At 48.0% G+C, this 23,033-nt stretch overlaps 1 protein-coding gene across 6 annotated transcripts in view; it reads left to right on the top strand.

The window, feature by feature from the left end:
* PCDHA5 (protocadherin alpha 5) overlaps nt 1-23,033 on the top strand; it is a 103,790-nt gene that overhangs the window by 12,363 nt on the left and 68,394 nt on the right. Inside the window, exon 1 of one of the 6 annotated variants that reach the window (XM_016228268.3) lies at nt 1,775-4,828. The exons of 2 other annotated variants lie outside the window; for them this stretch is intronic. In XM_016228268.3, the coding sequence (XP_016083754.2) occupies nt 2,351-4,828 (2,478 nt within the window). In that variant the 5' untranslated portion in view covers nt 1,775-2,350. Of the gene's footprint in view, nt 1-1,774; nt 4,829-9,780; nt 12,441-14,702; nt 17,615-23,033 lie in introns of those variants that run through there. 3 more of the 6 variants (XM_007671733.3, XM_029053311.2, XM_029053315.2) reach the window with 3 other exon arrangements.

Below are 23,033 nucleotides of genomic sequence, written 5' to 3'. Positions count from 1 at the left end.
GTACATGTTGGACCAGGGTGTTGAAGTTCACAGAGACAAAGAAGTGACAAAAAGTCTGGTTCAGAACCCATTTGCTGTACTCGTTAGTGTTCATCCAATTTTTGCTTCTACTAACAAAAAGCTAAACATACTAATTCAACGATTAAGAATTTAGGTGAATAATATCAAGGATAAAAACTAAGGGATTATATTATGATGTCAAACCTACGTTCCCTGTTGTCTAGTATTCTGTCTCTGATAGTGGCAACAGGATTCTTGAAGGAACTATGTGATGGTGCTCTGCTTAACATCCATTTGAACATTTACCATCTAGCATTCCTAACTTCTCCTCAAAGATCCTATCCTGGACCTGGCACTTATAAACCCATTTTTATGCTATCCTAACTCCATTAACTTTGCTTCAATGTCCATTCCCTCTAGAACACCATTATGTACCCCTCATTCATGAATTAATCCAAATCCCAAATCTGCAAATTTCCTATTTTAATGGATTTCAGGTGCTTCTCCCACCTCCTGTGCCAGGCCTGAGTTCCATCTGTTTAGTTTTGAACTTGAAATAATTTCACTTGAATGACTGCCACCTCTGTCCCCTCCACCATCCGCAGAAGGCTTTGGTGAACTACAATTCTATGTGTGCCCTGTGCTACATGATCCTGTCAATTTCAGCCACTTCACTTCTCACCTTCTTTTTTCCATGATAAAGAGTCCTCATCTCGTTAGTCTCTTCTTATAGAGAAACATCCCCCTCCCTCCCCCACCCCCCGCTGATCATCTTGGTTCTCCTTTGTATCTTCTTGAGCTCTATTATGTTCTTCCTAAAATACAACAATCAGCTGTATTGTTGTATACATAGATTTTGGGTTGCCTCATCTATACCATGGGGATAAGAGATCTAGTCACTCTTCTTCTTAGATATGAGACAAACTCTCTATGTGAGCCGCTTATCTTATTCCTATGGCAATTATTAGTACCTAGTGATAATAAAAAACAAAATAATAGTTAATAATAAATCTTACATGTATTCAATCAGGCTAACACCTTTTATGTGTGTCTCATCTTCCCGTTTGGTTTGAAATGTCTTAGAGGTCAGCAGTACTACCCCAAATCAGGATATCTTAATACAAGTTTTCCTATAAATATTGAATATATGAGAGAATGGAATACGGTGACTCTTGAATGAATATTAAGATGGTCTAGAAATGTTCTCTTTACATTCTGGCTCCAAAATAAATCTTGGAAAATAGTGAATCTTTGATACCACAGATATCAAAATCATATGCATCAAATGATTGAATTATTCCTGGTTAAAATGATGAAAAATGAAAACGGTAAAAATTTAAATTGATGTAGATAGGAGAGGTGGTTTTAAAGTCCAGGATCCTGAAATAGATATTGAAAGAAAAATAAGGTTGGACGTTTGAAGACCTAGAGGACATCTGAAAACAATAGAGGGCTACATAGAAGACTATGGAGTGAAAGAAAGGAGAAAGAAGGATAAAGAAATTAGAAAGAAATGGTAGGAGTCGGTATAAGAATCAATAATATTTACTGAGCATCAATTGTGTGCTGAGAACTATACAAAGCACTTGGGAGGGCACAATAGAAGAAGACTGATCCCTGTCCACAAGGGGCTTTTAGTCTTCCAGTGCTTTGGATTTAATGGAAAAATTGGTAAAGTAAAAGGAAGTAAATACCATAAATTTACCGATATTCTATCTGCAAGAGGAGTCAAATCGGGAACACGAAGAATTTTATAACAGCCACTAAAGTCCATTTCCTCATTATTAAAGGGCACATATGTCACTCTATGGGATCATGGTACACGAGTTTGAAAGGCGTGGCTATTTACAAAGATCAATCGGTCAAAGGTATTGGAGCTTTTATTTTGAGAAGAGCACTATAATAAGAGCTGCAAGAGTGCAATACAACAAAGTGGGTAGACCAGTTTCCTCTCCACTTCTGCCACCTGCGATCCCACACTGATGAGTTTATACAACATAAGAAGGAATCGGAATATCTTCTTAAGAAGTCTTGAAGAAGTACGGAAGTGTAAAATGAGTAATTTGGTAAAGAGTAGGAAGGTAGCAAGGAAATTCAACAAACGGAGGGGCAATTTACTTACCGATTACATCCACATGGTGTCGCTGTCCACCGCCAGGTTGCACTGACAAAGGAAATCCACAAATCAACCTCCGTCTTAAAAATCCCTCCATTTTGTCGCCATCACTAAACAGCTGAAGAAGAGGGGATGCCGTGTGCTGAGATTCAAGGAAACAGCGGACTTTCCTAGGGTTCTGAAGACTCTGGAGCGATGGATCAGTGACCGGAGCCTCGGATACAGGTTTGTGCGATGCTGATCCGGCGGGGCGGCGGCCGGGGGAGCCGGCGGCGGCTGCTGACCGCGGTTCTGCTGCTGGTCACAGCCTGGGCCAGGGGGAGCGGCCAGCTCCATTACTCGGTGCCGGAGGAGGCGAAACACGGCACGTTCGTGGGCCGCATCGCGCAGGACCTGGGGCTGGAGGTCGGGGAGCTGGTGCCGCGGATGTTCCGGGCGGTGTCCCAGGGCCGCAGGGACTATCTGGAGGTGAATCTGCAGAACGGCATCCTCTTCGTCAATTCGCCGATCGACCGGGAGGAGCTGTGCGGCCGGAGCCCCGCGTGTAGCATCCACCTGGAGGTGATCGTGGACAAGCCTCTGAGGGTCGACCATGTGGAGGTGGAGGTCCAGGATATCAACGATAACCCGCCAGTCTTCCCGGTAACGGAACAAAGGCTCCTCATTGCAGAATCCAAACAGCCGGACTCTCGATTTCCACTAGAGGGCGCCTCCGATGCAGATATCGGAGTGAACGCGGTTTTGACCTACAGTCTCAGCCAAAATGAATATTTCTCTTTGGATGTCCGAGCAAATAGCGAAGAGAGTAAATCCCTGTCACTGGTTTTAAAGAAATCTTTGGACAGAGAGGAAACCCCAGAGCTGCACTTATTACTGACGGCCACAGATGGGGGCAAACCGGAGCTGACGGGAACCCTTCAACTGTTGGTCAAGGTGCTGGATGCGAATGACAATGATCCGGTGTTTGGACAGTCAAAGTATGAGGTGAGGTTACCTGAAAATGCAGTCAATGGGACGTTCGTGATAAAAGTAAATGCTACGGATCGGGATGAAGGTGAGAACGGAGAATTAATATATTCATTCCGATTAATGAAACCTAATGTAAGATCTGTTTTTATCTTAGATGAAAAAACAGGAGAAATGAAATTAAATGGCACTCTGGATTTCGAAAAAAATAAACTGTACGAAATACAGGTGAAGGCTACCGATAGAGGAACTCTTCCCATGGCTGGTCACTGCACGGTTCTGGTGCAGGTGCTGGATATCAACGACAACGCCCCCGAGATAACGGTGACATCTCTGTCATTACCCGTCAGAGAGGACGCCCCGCCGGGCACGGTGATCGCGCTCATCAGCGTGTCCGACCGGGACTCGGGGGCCAACGGGCAGGTGACGTGCACCCTGGCGCCCCCCGGACCGTTCGGGCTGGTGTCCACCTTCAAGAATTACTATTCCCTGGTCCTGCAGGGCCCCGTGGACCGAGAGAAAGTGGCGGCCTACGAGCTGCTGGTGACGGCGCGGGACGGCGGGGATCCGGCGCTGGAGGCCACGGCCAGCGTGTCGGTGGCCATCGCCGACGTGAACGACAACGCGCCGGCCTTCGCCCAGCCCGTGTACACGGTGCTAGTGAAGGAGAACAACCCGCCGGGAAGCCACATCTTCACGGTGTCGGCGCGGGACCCGGACGCGCAGGAGAACGCGTTGGTGTCCTACTCTCTGGTGGACAGGCCGGTGCGGGAGCGGCCGCTGTCGAGCTACGTGTCGGTGCACGCGGAGAGCGGGCGCGTGTACGCGCTGCAGCCGCTGGACCACGAAGAGCTGGAGCTGCTGCAGGTCCAAGTGAACGCCCGCGACGCGGGAGTCCCGGCGCTGGACAGCAACGTGACGCTGCAGGTGTTCGTCCTGGACGAGAACGACAACGCCCCGGTGGTGCTGCCGCCCCATTCTGGCACCGCCGCCTCCCCCTCTTGGTCCTCGGCGGGGTCGAGTCCCTGGTCCGGGTCCCCCGGGGCGCCTCAGCCGGGACCGGAGCTGGTTCCGCAGGGGGTCGGTGCGGGGCACCCGGTGGCGAAGATCCGCGCGGTGGACTTGGACTCGGGCTACAACGCGTGGCTGTCGTACGAGTTGCGGGAGGCGGGCGGCGGGGCCGGGCGCAGCCCCTTCCGCATCGGGCTGTACACGGGCGAGATCAGCACGACGCGGGCCCTGGACGAGGCGGACGGGCCGCGGCACACGCTGCTGGTCGTGGTGCGGGACCACGGGGAGCCGGCGCTGCGGGCCACGGCCACGGTGAGCGTGTCGCTGGTGGACAGCGGGCAGGACGGCAAGGCGGCGTCGCGGGCGTCGGGGGCGCGGGCGTCGGGAGCGTCGGGGGGCGGCCAGCGGGCAGCGCTGGTGGACGTGAACGTGTACCTGATCATCGCCATCTGCGCCGTGTCCAGCCTGTTCGTGCTGACCGTGCTGCTGTACACGGCGCTGCGGTGCTCGGCGCCCCCGCGGGGTCTGTGCGGGCCCGTCCCTCCGGCCCTGGTCTGCTCCAGCGCGGTGGGGAGTTGGTCGTATTCTCAGCAGCGCCGTCGTCAGCGTCCGAACGCGTGTGCGGGGGACGGGGCCGCCAAGAGCGACCTCATGGCTTTCAGTCCCAACTTGCCCTGCCCGGGACCCCGGGATGGCGGCGAACAATCAGGGATCGGCCCAGAGGATTCGGGGAAGGTAGGTTCTTCACATACAGCTTCCATATCTTTGCTTACTTTTTCAATACGAATTTATCGCTTTACCACTGTTCAATTTCAATAATTCCGTCTGAGGAAAGTTTTCCTAGTGGCTATCTACCTGAAAAGGAGTGTTGAAGAATAAGGTAGGACTTTCAAGTATAATTCTTTAATATAGTAGGCATTTGGGTCATCTCTTTCCATCTTTGTAGTTTAATGCAGGCACTGAAAGAAGGATGTGCCCGAATTTATCCTATTCCGCTTTGTTGCACTTACCATCTTGGAAATCTTTCCTGAATCTGTTAATGCTTCTTACTTTCTCGGTTACTGTTTGCCTCAGGGTTAAGATCCAGTGCGACAATTGCATTACTTTCCTGTTCTTCCTCCATGTAAACCATTCAGTCTCCTTGTGCATAATCAGGTGAATATTTTCAAACGAAATTACTTGCTAAATGAAAATCTGCTGGGAAATTGGATTCATGATTTCATCCAAGACTGAAAAGTCACTGCAAACTACTTGTGTTAGATTTTGTTTGGCCTTAACTTTCCAGGGATTTTCTTCATCTCTACTAAATTTTTCATCCAGATAATCTTAGAATTAACGATGGGGAACTAGATGCGGAGCTTTTTAATATTTTGCCCTTCTCGAAATTTCTTACAATAATGTATTCAATTAGTAGAGCGTTTATATTTTTCTCAAGCTCTTTTGATATTACTTACCTCATTTTTTCTTTACAATATCTTTGTGATGTAGGAAGAGGCAGAGACTTGCTTAAAAGCCATACAATGAGTCAGTGGCTGAGGTGGAATTCAAACCTGCTCCCATACCTATATTGTTTCCGTTATGCCTCACTGTCGGTCTGAGGCAGGAGTCTCACGTCTGATAGTGTTGCTATTTGAACGCATGCATGCAGAAGACAGTAGATTAGCGATGGGGATAACTTGGCCTCAGGGAACCTGATGCCAAAAGTGAATCCCACCTGACCTGGATTCTTCAAACTACCTGACTGAGGTTGACTAGGGCTGTAATCATTTGGTCCATGAAGGCTGCACACTGTTTTGAGGGAGGATCAGAATTTCATATCGAGGCTTGGAGGTAGAGGAGAATTCCAGATAGAATGAAGCAGATAGAGAAGCAACGTGGCTCAGTGGAAGAGCAGGGGCCTGTGAGTCATAGTTCATGGGTTCGAATCCCGGCGTTGCCACTTGTCAGCTGTGTGACTGTGGGCAAGTCACTTAACTTCTCTGTGCCTCAGTTACCTCATCTGTAAAATGGGGATTAAGACTGTGAGCCTCATGTGGGACAAACTGATTACCCTGTCTACCCCAGAGTTTAGAACAGTGCTCTGCACATAGTAAGCGCCTAACAAATACCAACATTATTATTATTATTATTAATGAAGTCCTAATCAACGTGTTTCAGAGATAGGGCCAAGTTAGCCACAAATGAAGGATGGTAAACTAGATGTTGATAATGATGTAAAATGGGGATTAAGACTGTGAGCCCCACGTGGGACAACCTAATTCCCCTATGTCTACCCCAGCGCTTAGAACAGTGCTCGGCACATAGTAAGCGCTTAACAAATACCAACATTATTATTATTAAGTACTTACTAGTGCTGAGCATTGTTCTGAGCACTGGGATAGATGCAAGATAATCAGATCAGACACAGCCCCTGTCCCTTACGGGGCTCAGTTGGCTTGGTTGGAATAAAGAATATGAATCGGGATATACTTGAAGTGTGCCTAAATTGTTTCTTAGACCTGGAGAAAAAGGCTTTATTTCTAAAAGACTGAGTAACAGCTTTGTCTTTTGTTGCTGGATTGCTGCAGTTATTTTGAGACTTCCTGTCAAGAAATGAGGATGTACCAGCGAGAGAGAGTACAGCACAATAGATTAGGGAAGTCTGCACAATTGAACCCAGTAGTAACGGTCTGTTTCCCAGGCATATGATCTGCAACTGAAGTAAGTGATGTGCTCTCCCTCTGCCACTATGCAAGAGCCCAAAATGTCAATGTGCCCAAAATGTCAATGTGCTGTTAGAACCTCAGAGGCCTTTCACGGAATGACGGATGAGTTCATTCTGTTTCAAATGAAACAGAAACAGATTTGGGATTACTTCAGTGTTCTTGATTTCCAATCAGTCTAAATTCAAGTTCTAATTTAATTCATATTCTTCTCCTCTTCCTTCTTTCCTTCCCTCTTCTTCTCCTTTTTCTTTTCCCTCTTCTCCTTCTCCCTCTTTCTCCATATCTAGCTGTAACCTACTTTAGTATTTTAGCGCCCCCTCCCCCCCCGCCCTGACCAACCCAAACTGTAAGATTGTCAAGGACAATCTTGTCTCCCAAGAGCTTAGTACTTCTGATAGATCCTTCATTCTACTCACTGGGCTCCATCTTGCTTCTCTTCTTGAGGTTCAGCTATTTATATGGTCTTTCATCATCCCTTATCTTCCTTCTTGCTTAGAATTCACCTTACAAATCAGTGATACAATATCTGGCAAGATGCTATGTGGAAAACGCCAAGGTTTGTTTCAGCTTCTTACCGAGTAAAGTCCTTAAGTGTTTCTTGGGGAAAATACGTGGAGAAATCTACAGAGCTACTTCATTCTGAGGGGATGTGTGAAGTCAGCTCCATGGATTGTATAAGAGAAAGACAACATAAAGCAAAACACAGTGATATGTGCGTGTACTGTGTCACCCGGCAGATCTCAATCCGAATGTTTTGGGATTAGATAAATCAACCACAGGAATTCGGGAGAAATATCAAAAGCACCAAAATTGTTAAAATTATGGAAGAATGTTCATCATAAAAAGTAGCTATTAGGCTATTTGAAGCAGGATATAACAAATTACTGTATGAATTTTCAGCAGGAGGACTCAAAGCATTTTCCTCCACTGTTAGAGTGGGAAAAGCTTCAAAGCACTTGGTGAAAATGAAACTTTATTTAATTTCCTTCCCTTAGTGAAAGCAGTTGCCACTATTTTTTCCCCCTTGGGACAACTCCTTTTCCAAAAAATGGAACTATTTATCTCCGCATCTATTATTCATCAGGGAGAAGTAGAAAGGTAGAGAAATACAGCTTTAAAGATTGTAGCCTTAAAACTGGATGAAACTCATATGTAATAATGAAGTTGTAAACAAAGCAGCTCTCGTCATAACTATGTCCTGCCGCTACTTCTGGCTTTACCCATCTGGCTTGAGTTTCCTTCCCATATAGTAGTAATGTTTTAACAACCAGATATGTCTTAACCAAGATTTCACTGAATTGAAACTCCAATTTTGTGTTCTGAATTGAATACCTTCTGTTTGCCAATGTGTGTATTTTGATGAGTGGATTTTAAAGAATAGTTGTAAGAGTCACCATGATCAACTAATTCCAGGGATAGGAGACCCTGAGAACTAGCCACTTCCCTTCCGAGTTTATGAAAGCTTCTCATATGATGAATCCGTAGACACTTATCAAATCAAAGATCATAAACGTTATGAATATATCAGTCCCTATGCTTATAGATCCTAAAATGACTTGATAAAGCATCTGAACCAGATAATTTTCCACCAAGTCATAAGGGCTCCCTGAATGCAATCTTGAATACTAGTTTCTGGATCTATGATATTTTTCCTTTTGGAGCACGCCTTGATTAGAGAGACGGTAACTTTGGAAGTAGGCAGCCCACTATCTTACCTTTACCAAGTTTTTGTCCTTAGAGGAGAACAAATTGGGTACTGCAAAGAACTGGTCTTTGTATTACATACTTATGGACTTTGCCATTGGAGTGTAAACTCCTAGTGGGTCAGGAAAATGTCCCATACTTCTGTTTTACTTTCCCAATGACTCAATGGAGAGCTTTATATTGAATAGGTACTAGCAAATACAATTCATTGTACTTTTACAATTTCAAATATTCCCTGAGAAATAAGATGTTTTCTGAATCTGGATGCTGAAATGATCCTGAATGGAACTAGTTGAAGGAAAACTACATGGAAAGGATATGACTTGAGTAGTTCTAAGACTGAGTAAAGTCATTCAAGCAATAAAGGGCTATTACTGAGGACCCCTTGAGTCCTCAGACACTGGCATAAGACCTTGGGAGTATACAACTGAAGCAAAACACAAACCTGTAACCCCAAATGGCAAATGACTTGGCTATGCTTTCCAATTATATCACATCTTTGTTTGGTACATGGGAAATTCTTTAAATTAAAAAAGCACATTCTGTACATGGAAGGGGACTGCACTTTATATTAAAAGTATGGTATCTACCAAGGAAGTGATTGTCTTGAGACAATTCTTAATTCTGGTGCTTTGGAATCAATCAGAAATTTCATTCATTGAGTCAACGCTTCTGGTATCCAACAGTGACTTTGATTTTATAAGTCGAGGACATATGACGTGGAGTAATTTCATGGAAAATATAAGGCAGATTTGGCGGCACTTGAAAGGGGATTTTCCAGCTTAACTCGGAGAGAAGTAGCATTGCCTAGTGGATAGAACACGGGTCTGGTAGTCAGGAGGACCTGAGTTCTAATCCTGACTCCACCACTCTTCTTCTGTGTGACAATGGGTAACTTAATATCTCTGTGCCTCAGTTGCCTCATCTGTAAAATGGGGATTAATACTGTGAGCCCCATGTGGGACATAGACTATGTCTAACCTCATTAGCTTGTATCCACGCCACTACTTAGTATAGTGCCTGGCACAATAGTACGCGGTTAACAAACACCATAAAAAATGGGAAAAAATGAGTTAGCATCTCATCAGAAGATCTACCTTATTGATTCTTCTATTTGATACTATTGTGAACGGTTATAATTTTCAAGAAAATATAATAATGGGGAAATATTCTAAACTAAATTCACCCAGAGGGGAGTTAGAGAAAACAAAAAAAGAATAATTTAGTGTATTGTACTCACGCATTCGCACACATGATGTCGCTGTTCACCAGGAGGCGAGCCACAAACGAACGCTTGTGCTCCTCCCCGCCCAGAGAATCCAGCCGGCCACTAGATCGGATCGACTCCATGTTGGGGGAGCATCCAGGACGGAAATTAAAAGCAGAATTATCGTCAGAAGAGCTAAGCTGTTTACACAGGGCTCCATGCAATACATCCTTTTAAGCGACTGATTCAGGCCTCCGATCCCTCAGGGATTGCGATGGTTTGTTGGCGCGGGGGAAACCTGGGGAGCCGGCGGCGGCTGCTGACCGCGGTTCTGCTGCTGGTCACAGCCTGGGCCGGGGGGAGCGGCCAGCTCCATTACTCGGTGCCGGAGGAGGCGAAACACGGCACGTTCGTGGGCCGCATCGCGCAGGACCTGGGGCTGGAGGTCGGGGAGCTGGTGCCGCGGATGTTCCGGGCGGTGTCCCAGGGCCGCAGGGACTATCTGGAGGTGAATCTGCAGAACGGCATCCTCTTCGTCAATTCGCCGATCGACCGGGAGGAGCTGTGCGGCCGGAGCCCCGCGTGTAGCATCCACCTGGAGGTGATCGTGGACAAGCCCCTGCGGGTCGACCATGTGGAAGTGGAGGTCAAGGATATCAACGATAACCCGCCCGTCTTCCCGGAAAAAGAACAAAGGATGTATATTTCAGAGTCCAGCATTTTGGGATCACATTTTCCACTAGAGGGCGCATCTGATGCAGATATCGGAGCAAACGCTCGTCTCACCTACCGATTGAGCCCTAACGAATACTTTTCTCTAGCAACGCAGACAAGTGACGATCAAAGTCCATCCCTGGCGTTGGTGTTAAAGAAATCTCTGGACAGAGAGGTAACCCAAGAGCATCAGATCATACTGACAGCGGCAGACGGCGGAATCCCCGAGTTGACAGGAACTGTTCAGCTGCTGGTCACGGTGTTAGACGTGAACGACAACGCCCCAAAGTGTGAAAGATCCGGATATAAAGTCAGATTGTTGGAAAACACAGCTAATGGGACCAGGGTGATTAAAATCAATGCTTCAGATCTGGATGATGGAATCAACGGGGAGATTTCATTTTCAGTCCGAAGCATTTCGCCACATAGTGAAAAATGTTCTTTTAGCATAAATGCAGTTACTGGAGAAATCAGAACTCAAGGAGAGGTGGATTTCGAAGATATAAACGCATATGAAATACAGGTGAAGGTTATTGATAAGGGAAATCCTCCCATGGCTGGTCACTGCAAAGTTTCCGTAGAAATTCTGGACACGAATGACAACACCCCGGAGATAACGGTGACGTCCTTGTCCCTGCCCGTCCGAGAGGACGCCGGGCCGGGCACGGTGATCGCGCTGATCAGCGTTTCTGACGGAGACTCGGGGGCCAACGGGCAGGTGACGTGCACCCTGAAGCCCCCCGGACCGTTCGGGCTGGTGTCCACCTTCAAGAATTACTATTCCCTGGTCCTTCAGGGCCCCGTGGACCGAGAGAAAGTGGCGGCCTACGAGCTGCTGGTGACGGCGCGGGACGGCGGAGATCCGGCGCTGGAGGCCACGGCCAGCGTGTCGGTGGCCATCGCCGACGTGAACGACAACGCGCCGGCCTTCGCGCAGCCCGTGTACACGGTGCTGGTGAAGGAGAACAACCCGCCGGGAAGCCACATCTTCACGGTGACGGCGCGGGACCCGGACGCACAAGAGAACGCGTTGGTGTCCTACTCGCTGGTGGACAGGCCGGTGCAGGAGCGGCCGCTGTCGAGCTACGTGTCGGTGCACGCGGAGAGCGGGCGCGTGTACGCGCTGCAGCCGCTGGACCACGAGGAGCTGGAGCTGCTGCAGGTCCAGGTGAACGCCCGCGACGCGGGAGTACCGGCGCTGGACAGCAACGTGACACTGCAGGTGTTCGTGCTGGACGAGAACGACAACGCCCCGGTGGTGCTGCCGCCCCATTCTGGCACAGCCGCCGCCCCCTCGTGGTCCTCGGCGGGGTCGAGTCCCTGGTCCGGGTCCCCCGGGGCGCCTCAGCCTGGACCGGAGCTGGTTCCGCAGGGGGTCGGTGCGGGGCACCCGGTGGCGAAGATCCGCGCGGTGGACTTGGACTCGGGCTACAACGCGTGGCTGTCGTACGAGCTGCGGGAGGCGGGCGGCGGGGCCGGGCGCAGCCCCTTCCGTATCGGGCTGTACACGGGCGAGATCAGCACGACGCGGGCCCTGGACGAGGCGGACGGGCCGCGGCACACGCTGCTGGTCGTGGTGCGGGACCACGGGGAGCCGGCGCTGCGGGCCACGGCCACGGTGAGCGTGTCGCTGGTGGACAGCGGGCAGGACGGCAAGGCGGCGTCGCGGGCGTCGGGGGTGCGGGCGTCGGGAGCGTCGGGGGGCGGCCAGCGGGCAGCGCTGGTGGACGTGAACGTGTACCTGATCATCGCCATCTGCGCCGTGTCCAGCCTGTTCGTGCTGACCGTGCTGCTGTACACGGCGCTGCGGTGCTCGGCGCCCCCGCGGGGTCTGTGCGGGCCCGTCCCTCCGGCCCTGGTCTGCTCCAGCGCGGTGGGGAGTTGGTCGAATTCCCATCAGCGCCGGCGTCAGCTTCCGAACGCGTGTGCGGGAGATGGTGCCGCCAAGAGCGACCTCATGGCTTTCAGTCCCAACCTTCCGCAACTTTCAGGGGACAATCCAAATCCTTCTGATCTGGTGAGTATTTGGGTGGATTGGGTTAACGGAAATCTCTTTTTCCGGTGTAGGCAAATGATTTCTCTCCATCTGTCCTCCACATTACATTGTAAGCTCTTTGAGGGCAGGGAATGTATGCTATATATATGTAGTATCCCAAGTATTTACTATAGTGTTTTGTTTTGTTTTAGTAAATGCCAGAGATGATGATCCTAGTTCTAAAAATCATTTCAACATGTGGCATTATTTACTTTTCACTTTCAATGTATTCCTAATTATTATCGTTCCATTTTACATCTTTGATAAATGAAATTTTAAGTTTGAATAAGCCTTTTTACTTTCACATTAGTTGCTCCTAGTATGATTTTGCTACGTAAGGAAACTCTTCTTGGAGATGAATAGCCTATTCAGGGATAAGTAAGGTCCGAATTAATCCAGGGGAGAACAATTTCCTAAATGTTTTTTAGGAGCCTGCAAGTGTATCTGCTCCTTTACTTTAACCTATCTCCAGTGAGAAGCCTCCCTTGGAGAATCTGTCACCATGAGTTCCAATGTACTGTAGCCGGGGCTTCACTTACAGGAGAGGAAATCCAAATACGGGTTCTCTGATCAAAGCTGCAGGGAGTTTGTCCTCCCTGATTTTTTCCCCTCCAACCTCAACAGGCCTAGGTTGAGCAGGACGCTTTTGCCTGCAGTCCAGGCCATAGTACTCTTTGTCCTCCTTTTCTTTCCCAGTCTTCTTGTCGCTGTCCTCCTCTTTCCATCCTCCTCTTCCTCCACCTCAGCAGCATTAGTTTTAATATAAACTGTATTTATTTAGACACTAATATGGTGGTGTGATCCTGGAGCGGTCTAGTATGGAAGGAGGGAAGAGTGCGAGCTAGAGTAGCCTAGGTAAGAGGAACTAGTTTTGAAGTCTTGGTTAGTAGTTTTGTTTTCATGTGAGAAGACATGGCATAGCGTCTCCGTGGCATAGCAATCAGTTTGCCCACTATTGATGTCTTCGTTAGCTCCTTGAGGATAGGAAACATGCGTCTTGTTACTGTTGTACTTTCCCAAGTGTTTAGTAAAGTGCCTAGCATTCAGATGCTCTCAGTAAATTCCAGTGGTGGATGATTTTATGGGGATTTGCAGACTCTTAGGCAAGGTGCTGTATTAAGCAGAAGGCTGGCCTTTTGCCTCGTGTGTATGGGACGTTCTCTGCTTGCAACCATGAATGCATAAGTGAACTCGGAACCGCCACAGTTATTTTGAGATCGGCTACTTTCTGTTTAGAGAGGGACGAGTCAAGCTTATTCTTGCCAGAATATCAACAATCCTCAAGGTGAGCAAATTTCCAGAAGAGTGATAAGGATTATCACGTTAAATGGATTCAATTTTAAAATCAGTATAAATCTTGAACATATATAATGAATTTAGAGTAGGATTCATATTAAATAGATGGGCTTACATTCTGGGTAACATTTCATCTGTTACATCATTCTCCACATTCTTGATGGTAGACTTTTCCTATTACTCTTAGTGGAACCGAAGAAGCCACTCTACAGTCGAATGGGTCGAATAAAGAGATGGCTGATAGTCAACAAAATCCAACCAAGTCCATTACACAACCTTTTACAAATTCTAGGCATTCAAATGGTTGTTGTATATAAAACCCAGTTACCCAGTATTCGGAGCCACCATGAAATCAAATAAATCTTATTCTCTAAACCCATTTGCTTGTTGAGAACAATCAATGGGAAAAGATACAGATCCTTCATTCAAAGAATAATGAATTTGCAAAGAATGAAACACCAAGGTATTTCTGGATTGACCTCACCATCCAGTTATCTTTCTCTGCCTTAGCCTATTTTCTTCACTGGATTACTAAACGGGAAGGTTTTGTTAGCATCTGGAATAAGGACAAGTCTTTTCATGAGGAAAAATAAAGAATGGCGGAATGTGACAAGACCATCATCTATTAGACTGTGAGCCCGTCATTGCCAGGGATTGTCTCTATCTGTTGCCGAATTGTACATTCCAAGCGCTTAGTACAGTACTCTGCGCATAGTAAGGGCTAAATAAATACTATTGAATGAATAAGTACTCAAATCGAAAAATTCCCGTAACTGAGTTATGGTGACTACCCTGGACCAGGATCTTCTCTCTTCCATTATTAGCTCTGGGATCTTATTCTGAAGTTTTTCTAAAGGAATCTCCCTTGAACGCAAATTCTGTTGGCAGAACTGGCCGTTTCTAGGAGGATCGGAGCAGATCACTTCTTGGGGACAAAATGAAGTCTTCGCCAACGTCAACAAAAGACCGAATTACAGGCTCGCAAATAGTGCCGAGTACGAAGAGAGGATTTTTACACTTCCGGAAGGCAGCCAACTTCCGGTTCCATCTGATGCGAGTAGGAAGCCCTGGTGGATTTCCTTGGAAACGTCTCAAATGAAAGGGATGCTCGGTGAGCGGTTCTCAGGGGGAAATCGAGACGCCATTATTATTTCCTTCACACAAATGGCCACAGGGTGTCACTGTCCGCTGAAAAGATTTTGGTAAGAAAGAAAGAATTCGGCTCCTCCCACCAGTTCTCTGAGAATCAGGCTACTCACCCCTTTCGGATCTGCTGAAGGAGAGGCTGAATTTGGGAAAGCCCCCGTATGTTCCCCTGAAGGATCCTTTCGATTTGTCCTGCTTAAGTCGCCGACCCGGATTCCTCGAAGATTGCTATGGTTTGTTGGAAAGGGGGAAACCTGGGGAGCCGGCGGCGGCTGCTGACCGCGGTTCTGCTGCTGGTCACAGCCTGGGCCGGGGGGAGCGGTCAGCTCCATTACTCGGTGCCGGAAGAGGCGAAACACGGCACGTTCGTGGGCCGCATCGCGCAGGACCTGGGGCTGGAGGTCGGGGAGCTGGTGCCGCGGATGTTTCGGGCGGTGTCCCAGGGCCGCAGGGACTATCTGGAGGTGAATCTGCAGAACGGCATCCTCTTCGTCAATTCGCGGATCGACCGGGAGGAGCTGTGCGGCCGGAGCCCCGCGTGTAGCATCCACCTGGAGGTGATCGTGGACAAGCCGCTGCGGGTCGACCATGTGGAAGTGGAGGTCAAGGATATCAACGATAACCCGCCCGTCTTCCCGGAGAACAAAAAAATTCTTAGTATTTCCGAATCGCGATTGCCTGACTCTCGTTTTCCACTAGATGGAGCAGTGGATGCAGATATTGGAGTAAATTCTATCCTGAGTTATAGTCTCAGCCCTAATGAGCTTTTCACTCTTGATTTACAAACGAATAATGAACAAAGTAAATCTTTGTGCCTTGTTCTGAAGAAACTTTTGGACAGAGAGGAGACCCCTGAGCACCATTTGTTACTGACGGCCACTGACGGAGGCAAACCCGAACTGACTGGCACGGTTCAGTTGGTGATTGTGGTGCTGGACGTGAATGACAATGCTCCAAAATTTGGGCAGTCCATATACAAAGTGAGATTGGTAGAGAATGCGGCCCTTGGGTCACTGGTAATCAAGCTCAATGCCACCGATGCGGATGAGGGAGAAAGTGGAGACATGGCATACACCTTTCGCAGACCGGTTCCTTCCAAAATAGGAGCCATATTCAGCATGGGTGAAAACACGGGAGAAATCAAAGTAAAAGGAGAATTAGATTTCGAGGAAAATAAACAGCTTGAAATCCAGGTGGAGGCGACCGATAACGGAAATCCTCCCATGGTTGGTCACTGCACGGTCCTGGTGGAAGTGCTAGACACGAACGACAACGCCCCTGAGATAGCAGTGACGTCTCTGTCGCTGCCCGTCCGAGAGGATGCCCCGCCGGGCACGGTGATCGCGCTCATCAGCGTGTCCGACCGAGACTCGGGGGCCAACGGGCAGGTGACGTGCACCCTGGATCCCCCCGGACCATTCGGGCTGGTGTCCACCTTCAAGAATTACTATTCCCTGGTCCTGCAGGGCCCCGTGGACCGAGAGAAAGTGGCGGCCTATGAGCTGCTGGTGACAGCGAGGGACGGCGGGGATCCGGCGCTGGAGGCCACGGCCAGCGTGTCGGTGGCCATCGCCGACGTGAACGACAACGCGCCGGCCTTCGCGCAGCCCGCGTACACGGTGCTAGTGAAGGAGAACAACCCGCCGGGAAGCCACATCTTCACGGTGTCGGCGCGGGACCCGGACGCGCAGGAGAACGCGTTGGTGTCCTACTCGCTGGTGGACAGGCCGGTGCGGGAGCGGCCGCTGTCGAGCTACGTGTCGGTGCACGCGGAGAGCGGGCGCGTGTACGCGCTGCAGCCGCTGGACCACGAGGAGCTGGAGCTGCTGCAGGTCCAGGTGAACGCCCGCGACGCGGGAGTCCCGGCGCTGGACAGCAACGTGACGCTGCAGGTGTTCGTGCTGGACGAGAACGACAACGCCCCGGTGGTGCTGCCGCCCCATTCTGGCACAGCCGCCGCCCCCTCGTGGTCCTCGGCGGGGTCGAGTCCCTGGTCCGGGTCCCCCGGGGCGCCTCAGCCTGGACCGGAGCTGGTTCCGCAGGGGGTCGGTGCGGGGCACCCGGTGGCGAAGATCCGCGCGGTGGACTTGGACTCGGGCTACAACGCGTGGCTGTCGTACGAGCTGCGGGAGGCGGGCGGCGGGGCCGGGCGCAGCCCCTTCCGTATCGGGCTGTACACGGGCGAGATCAGCACGACGCGGGCCCTGGACGAGGCGGACGGGCCGCGGCACACGCTGCTGGTCGTGGTGCGGGACCACGGGGAGCCGGCGCTGCGGGCCACGGCCACGGTGAGCGTGTCGCTGGTGGACAGCGGGCAGGACGGCAAGGCGGCGTCGCGGGCGTCGGGGGTGCGGGCGTCGGGAGCGTCGGGGGGCGGCCAGCGGGCAGCGCTGGTGGACGTGAACGTGTACCTGATCATCGCCATCTGCGCCGTGTCCAGCCTGTTCGTGCTGACCGTGCTGCTGTACACGGCGCTGCGGTGCTCGGCGCCCCCGCGGGATCTGTGCGGGCCCGTCCCTCCGGCCCTGGTCTGCTCCAGCGCGGTGGGGAGTTGGTCGTATTCTCAGCAGCGCCGTCGTCAGCGTCCGAACGCGTGTGCGGGGGATGGGGCCGCCAAGAGCGACCTCATGGCTTTCAGCCCCAACATGCCACCATGTCCGGGACCCCGGAGCAGCGGGGAGCAGCAGGGAATCGGTCCAGAGGATTCGGGGAAGGTGAGTTCCGAAATGGAATTCATTATTCATTTTCAAGTCGTCAATAGTTATCTCACTGTCCTAACTCATCTCACATTTACTGCCTTCTCTTGAGCACCCAGTTAGGAGTTGCACTGACTCCCCCTAGCGAGGTTATCATTCCCATCTCAACCTAGCCAGCCTTCTTTTCCCTCCTAAAACACTTCCCCTTGAATTTGAAGGGTGCTTCCGCATTTTCCTGTTCCGGAAGGCGTCTTTTCCTCTTTTAACATAACTATAATGTCTCATCATGGACGGTTTACCGTTCTCCTCTGTTTATTTTCACTCTTGTTTTAAAGGTCAATATTCATATTCCCAGGTTTATTTGAATGGCATGGATATTGGTTTTTTCGGGATAACTTTAAGTCAAGGCAGAATCCTTTCTGTTCGAATAGGTGTTGTACACCAATTTCAGAAAAAGGGAAAGAAACAGCCTCAGAAATAAGTACCATAACGACATGAATTTTAATACAGTAGCTGTGGTGTTTCATTATGAACAAACATCAGGAATAGCCATTCCAACAAATGGGGGTATCCTAAAAAAGTGATCCAAATTAGAGGCTTATCAATACCTTCTCAATAAACTGAGTACCGTATCCTCAATCAAATGTATTGAGCACCGACTGTATGCAGAACTCTCTACTAAGCACTTAGGAAATGCAGTTAGAGATGCATTTCCTAGACGAAGGAGTATGGACCTGGAAGTCAGAGGACCTCTCTTTTAATCCAGAATTTACCACTAATCTGTTCTGTGACTTTGGGCAAATCACTTAACTTCTTTGTGCTTCAGTTTCATCATCAGAATAATGAGGATTAAATCCTATTCCCTCTTAGTAGTAATGGGGATCTACTAGGCAGGGTACACTAAACTGTAGTGTTTAACAGAAGCTAAGCAACACATTCCTTGCCAACAAGTAGTTTACAATCCAATAAGAAGTTAGAGTTTGTGGATAATCTATTCCAAGACTTTCCCTTCACATCTTTGAGTCAGAGTGAAATGGTATGGTGATAGTTTTGTAGGTAAGTCTGTCCGTGGGGTAAAATGATCTGGGCAATTGTCATGGACTCTACCCTTTAGGAGCCCCAGCCCAACCCACTGGTAGCAAGTTCATTTTCCACTGGCGGGGGACAGAATCGGGCCTGAACTCCAACAAGAGATTTGATAGGCTGTTTAGAAATACAGCAGAGTCCCATAGTCAACGGTTATTAATAATAATAATAATAATAATAATAATAACAATGGTATTTGTCAAGCACTTACTTTGTGCATTGCACTGTTCTAAGCGCTGGAATAGATACAAGGTAATCAGGTTATTCCATGTGGGGCTCACAGTCTTAATCCCCATTTTACAGATGAGAGAACTGAGGCACAGAGAAGTTAGGTGACTTGCCCAAAGTCACACAGCTGATGAGTGGCAGAGCTGGGATTAGAATCCATTAGAACTCCCAAGCCTGGACTCTTGGCACTAAACCATGCTGCTTCTCCAACAGTTCACCGATTTAGTCTGGAGGAGGATTAGAAATGCCCTGTAAACATTCCTAACTTCCTCCCTAATGAAACCAGTAACAATAATCTGCTCCAGTTCACTTGATCCACCTCTCTTTTCTCCCACTTTGCTCCTTCCCCTTTTTCCCTGGGGGATGGCTTTCATATGAGAGAGCATGGAACTTGGAGTGAGGAGACCCACGTTCTAGTCCCAGCCCTACTGTATAACCTTGGGTAAATTATTGAATCTCTCTGAGCCTAAATTTTTCCCTCTGTAAAATGAGAATAAAATACCTCCTCTCCCTACTTCTTAGATTATGAACACTGTGTGAAACAGACTGTGTCCAATATGATTATCCCTTGCTTAGCCCAGTATTTGACACAGAGTAATAAACACCACAATAAATTAATTTGGTTTATAAAAAGAGTTTATCTAATCCACAGTCAGCTTTCCCAGAATGAGATAAGGACATGAGACAACGAGATTAGAGAAAATAATGCTCGATGTACTTGCCAGACACCTAAAACACAGCTCTATGTCAATGTGAAATATGGTGAGAATGGATGTGTTGTGTTGTAAAAGTTCATAAGATTTGTGAGAACCTCTCGAGTGAAAATAGAGGAAACCCTGGTGCATATTTAAAAAAAAAAAAAGGGAAGAAATTTAATTAGGTCACTGACTTCATTTGAGATCATTAAGTAATTGAAAACTATAAGAGTGGCAGATTGCTGAACTGGATTATTGTTAACATTATTGTATGGTGTTATGTTATTATTAATATTATGCATATTAACAGCCTTCTTATGTGCATAAGTAATGAAATGAGGCATGTTCCTGCCCCACACAGTGCTCACAGTCTATCTGATTTTTATTTTAAAGGCCCTGGTTTAAGTGACTTGGACAGCAGCAGCAGGCCAGTGGCCAAGGAGCGACTCCAACCTGTTCCTAACTCCTAACTCCATGCTCCTTCTATTAGGTCACACTGTAAACTGGATACTTGTTGCTTTTGAGAGTATAACCTTTGTAAAGTTACCTAGTCATGAGTGATAACACTGTATGTAAATGAGGCACGTATGGGGGGGCGGGGGGCACCTTAGCAATTTAGTGCAGTGACTAGGAGCTCGCTAATACTCTGAAGTACTTCCCAAAGTTCCATTATTCTGCTTAGAAATAATCTACAAACTGCATGACTCTGGCTTCTATGAACCATTACAAGTATTTGTATGAAATCTCACCAGTTAAAGGTGGGATTGGGTGGAGTCATGAGGGTAGTGGTGGGAAAGAGATTTGGCCACACGGAAGGTTCCAGAGAAGGTCCAGGGATTTGGGGAGAGTCGAGGCAGAAATAATGAAAACTCTGGTCCTTAATAGGCTGTCTCTGATAGAGTCTCTCCTCCTGTTGCCAATTTGTATTTGTCATCATCCATTTTATTGTTGTCATTGGCATCAGTGGTATTTATTTAGTACCTACTGGGTGCAGACCACTGTGCACTAAGGGCATGGGAGAGTACAAGAAAAGAAAAAGACAAAAAAGGATTGGCTCGGCTATTCAAATTTCAGTCTCATTTCATTCATTCATTCAGTCGTATTTATTGAGTGCTTACTGTATGCAGTCCATTGTACCCAAATCTTGGGAGAGTCCAATATAACAATAAACAGGCACATTCCACTGGGGGAGGTGATGGGTGGACACCCCAGGTAGACCGGAGGTGGTGGGTGGACACCCCAGGTAGACCCCTCCGCTAGAACTCACCATTTTACACGTTAACGCTCTGTCACCCCTGCGAACCAATTTCCATTAATCTGGCTTCCAGCACATACACCTCCTCTGGCCTCAGAAATGCCTTGAACCTTCCCTCCCCCCAGATCCAGGTTGTACTCCATCCTCAGCATTGCCTAGTGGAGGGAGTGTGGGGCTGGGTGTCAGGAGACCTAGGTTCTAATCCCAGCTCTGCCCTTGGGCAGGTTACTTTAATGATCCTCAGTTTTCCTTATCAATCAATCTGAGTCACCTTATTTGTGAATCACCTCTAAACTCATCTCCTCCCCTCCAACCCCCCGGGACTGGCTCTCTTTCTGAATCTTCTTTAGCTCCTGGTGGAGAATGGCAACACAGACGATCCTTACTCATCAATTCCTGGAGCAAAATGCAGGGGTTTCTTTTGAATTATCACTCTCAAATGGTAATTTATTGGATACAATAATAGTAATGGTATTTTTGAGCACTACTGAATGCAATGCCCTGTATTCAGTGTTTAATAAAGCGGATTGCATCTAATTAGTTTTCTAACAGTACAAGGCACGGTACTGTGTATGCAGTTGTCCCTTGTATTTGAAGAAGACATCACTAATAGGGGAAGTCACCTGTGAGTGTGTGTGGCTGGAAAAGTTAAGGTGAAGCCCACAATCACAGTCAAATCCTACAAAAAGGGCTGTCTTTGTTGTATGGTTTTGTTTTAATGTTCATAGTGCCTGGCACTTGTTTTCTCTTTTCCCCCCTTGTCTCTTGGGCTTTACCAAGCTTTTACTCAAAAAGTCATTCTTCTCTTGATAGCAGTATGACATGCTGATATAGAGTTGATGGTTACCAAAAAGATGGCAAAGACCACCCCAGCAATTAGCCAACTATGAATAGGTGAATCTGCAACGAAAAAAAATCCACAAATGTCAAGTGCTGAGGTGAGGAATAAAATGTTCAAGTGCTAAGGAAGCATGTAGGCTTGTTGTGACTAGAGTGCTGTGACTCAATCAGGAAAGGCTTTGTGGAGGAGGTTGGATTTCAGGACGGCTTTGAAGAAGGGGAGAGTTGTGGCCTGGCAGATTTGGCTGGGGGAGGGAGTTCTGGGTCAAAGAAACTGGCAAGGGACATGAGAATTGGGCCACTATGTCTTGGTTAGAGTTGATATTACTATTTATGAATCCTTGCCCTACCTTCCTGAAGCTCTGCCCTCTTTATTCTTTCCTTCCTACAAAAACAGGATGTTTGAATGAGTAGGATGCAAATGGTAATTATAGTGGTAATTTTTAAGGGATTACTTTATGGCAAGTACTGCTCTAAGTAATGACATAGATGCGAGATTACCCGATTAGATACAGTCCCTGTCCCAGACAGGGACAATCTAAGAGGGAGGGCGAACAGGTATTTTATCTGCATTTCACAAGTGAGGAAACTTGAGAATAAAAGTGACTTGCCTAAGTTCATACAGCAGGCAAGTTGGGATGTCTCATTTAAGTAATCCTGGTAGTTATATGCATTTCTCCTGCTTGGAAGGAGGGACAGGCAGTATACACCTGTCATTCTAGGAAAATTAAAATGGTTAGCATAGTACACAGTTTTCATTCTAGGATAATTAGCATGGTCAGCATATCACACATCTGTCACGCTGGGAAACTCAGAAATGATTATGGAGTTTAATCAAGGGAGAAAATCAGCTGCTAGTTTTCAAAGAGGAACAGTGGGAGGCATGCTAGCCAGTGATTCTGAGATTCCTGTTGAGTCTGTCCTCTTTGTGAAACACCTATGTGGTTCTTTTGTCATAAACCTTCCCCCTGATGGCAAAACCCCAGCAGGCATCCCAGTACAACAGATCCAGAACTAGGACCCAGGTATTTTGTATTCCAGGACCAGGCACTTTCCTCTGGAACCAAAGCTAGTGCATATGAATTTTTAGAGGGTCCTGGAAATCTCGGCATCGGGAAGGTGGTTGTTCCTCTTTTTTGTTGTTGTTTAAGTAGTATTTGTTAAGCACTTACTATATGCAAGGCACTGTACTAAACGCTGGGGTAGATATGTTAATCAGGTTGGACACAGTCCATGACCCACGTGGGACTCACAGACTTAATCTCCATTTTACAGCTGAAGTAACTGAGGCACAGAGAAGTTAAGTGACTTGCCAAGGTCACACAGCAGGTTA

Source organism: Ornithorhynchus anatinus, chromosome X2 (assembly GCF_004115215.2).
Source record: "Ornithorhynchus anatinus isolate Pmale09 chromosome X2, mOrnAna1.pri.v4, whole genome shotgun sequence".
Taxonomy (NCBI): Eukaryota; Metazoa; Chordata; class Mammalia; order Monotremata; family Ornithorhynchidae; genus Ornithorhynchus; species Ornithorhynchus anatinus.
Note: the sequence above shows the minus strand (reverse complement) of the source record. Positions and strands in the feature narration are given on the sequence as shown.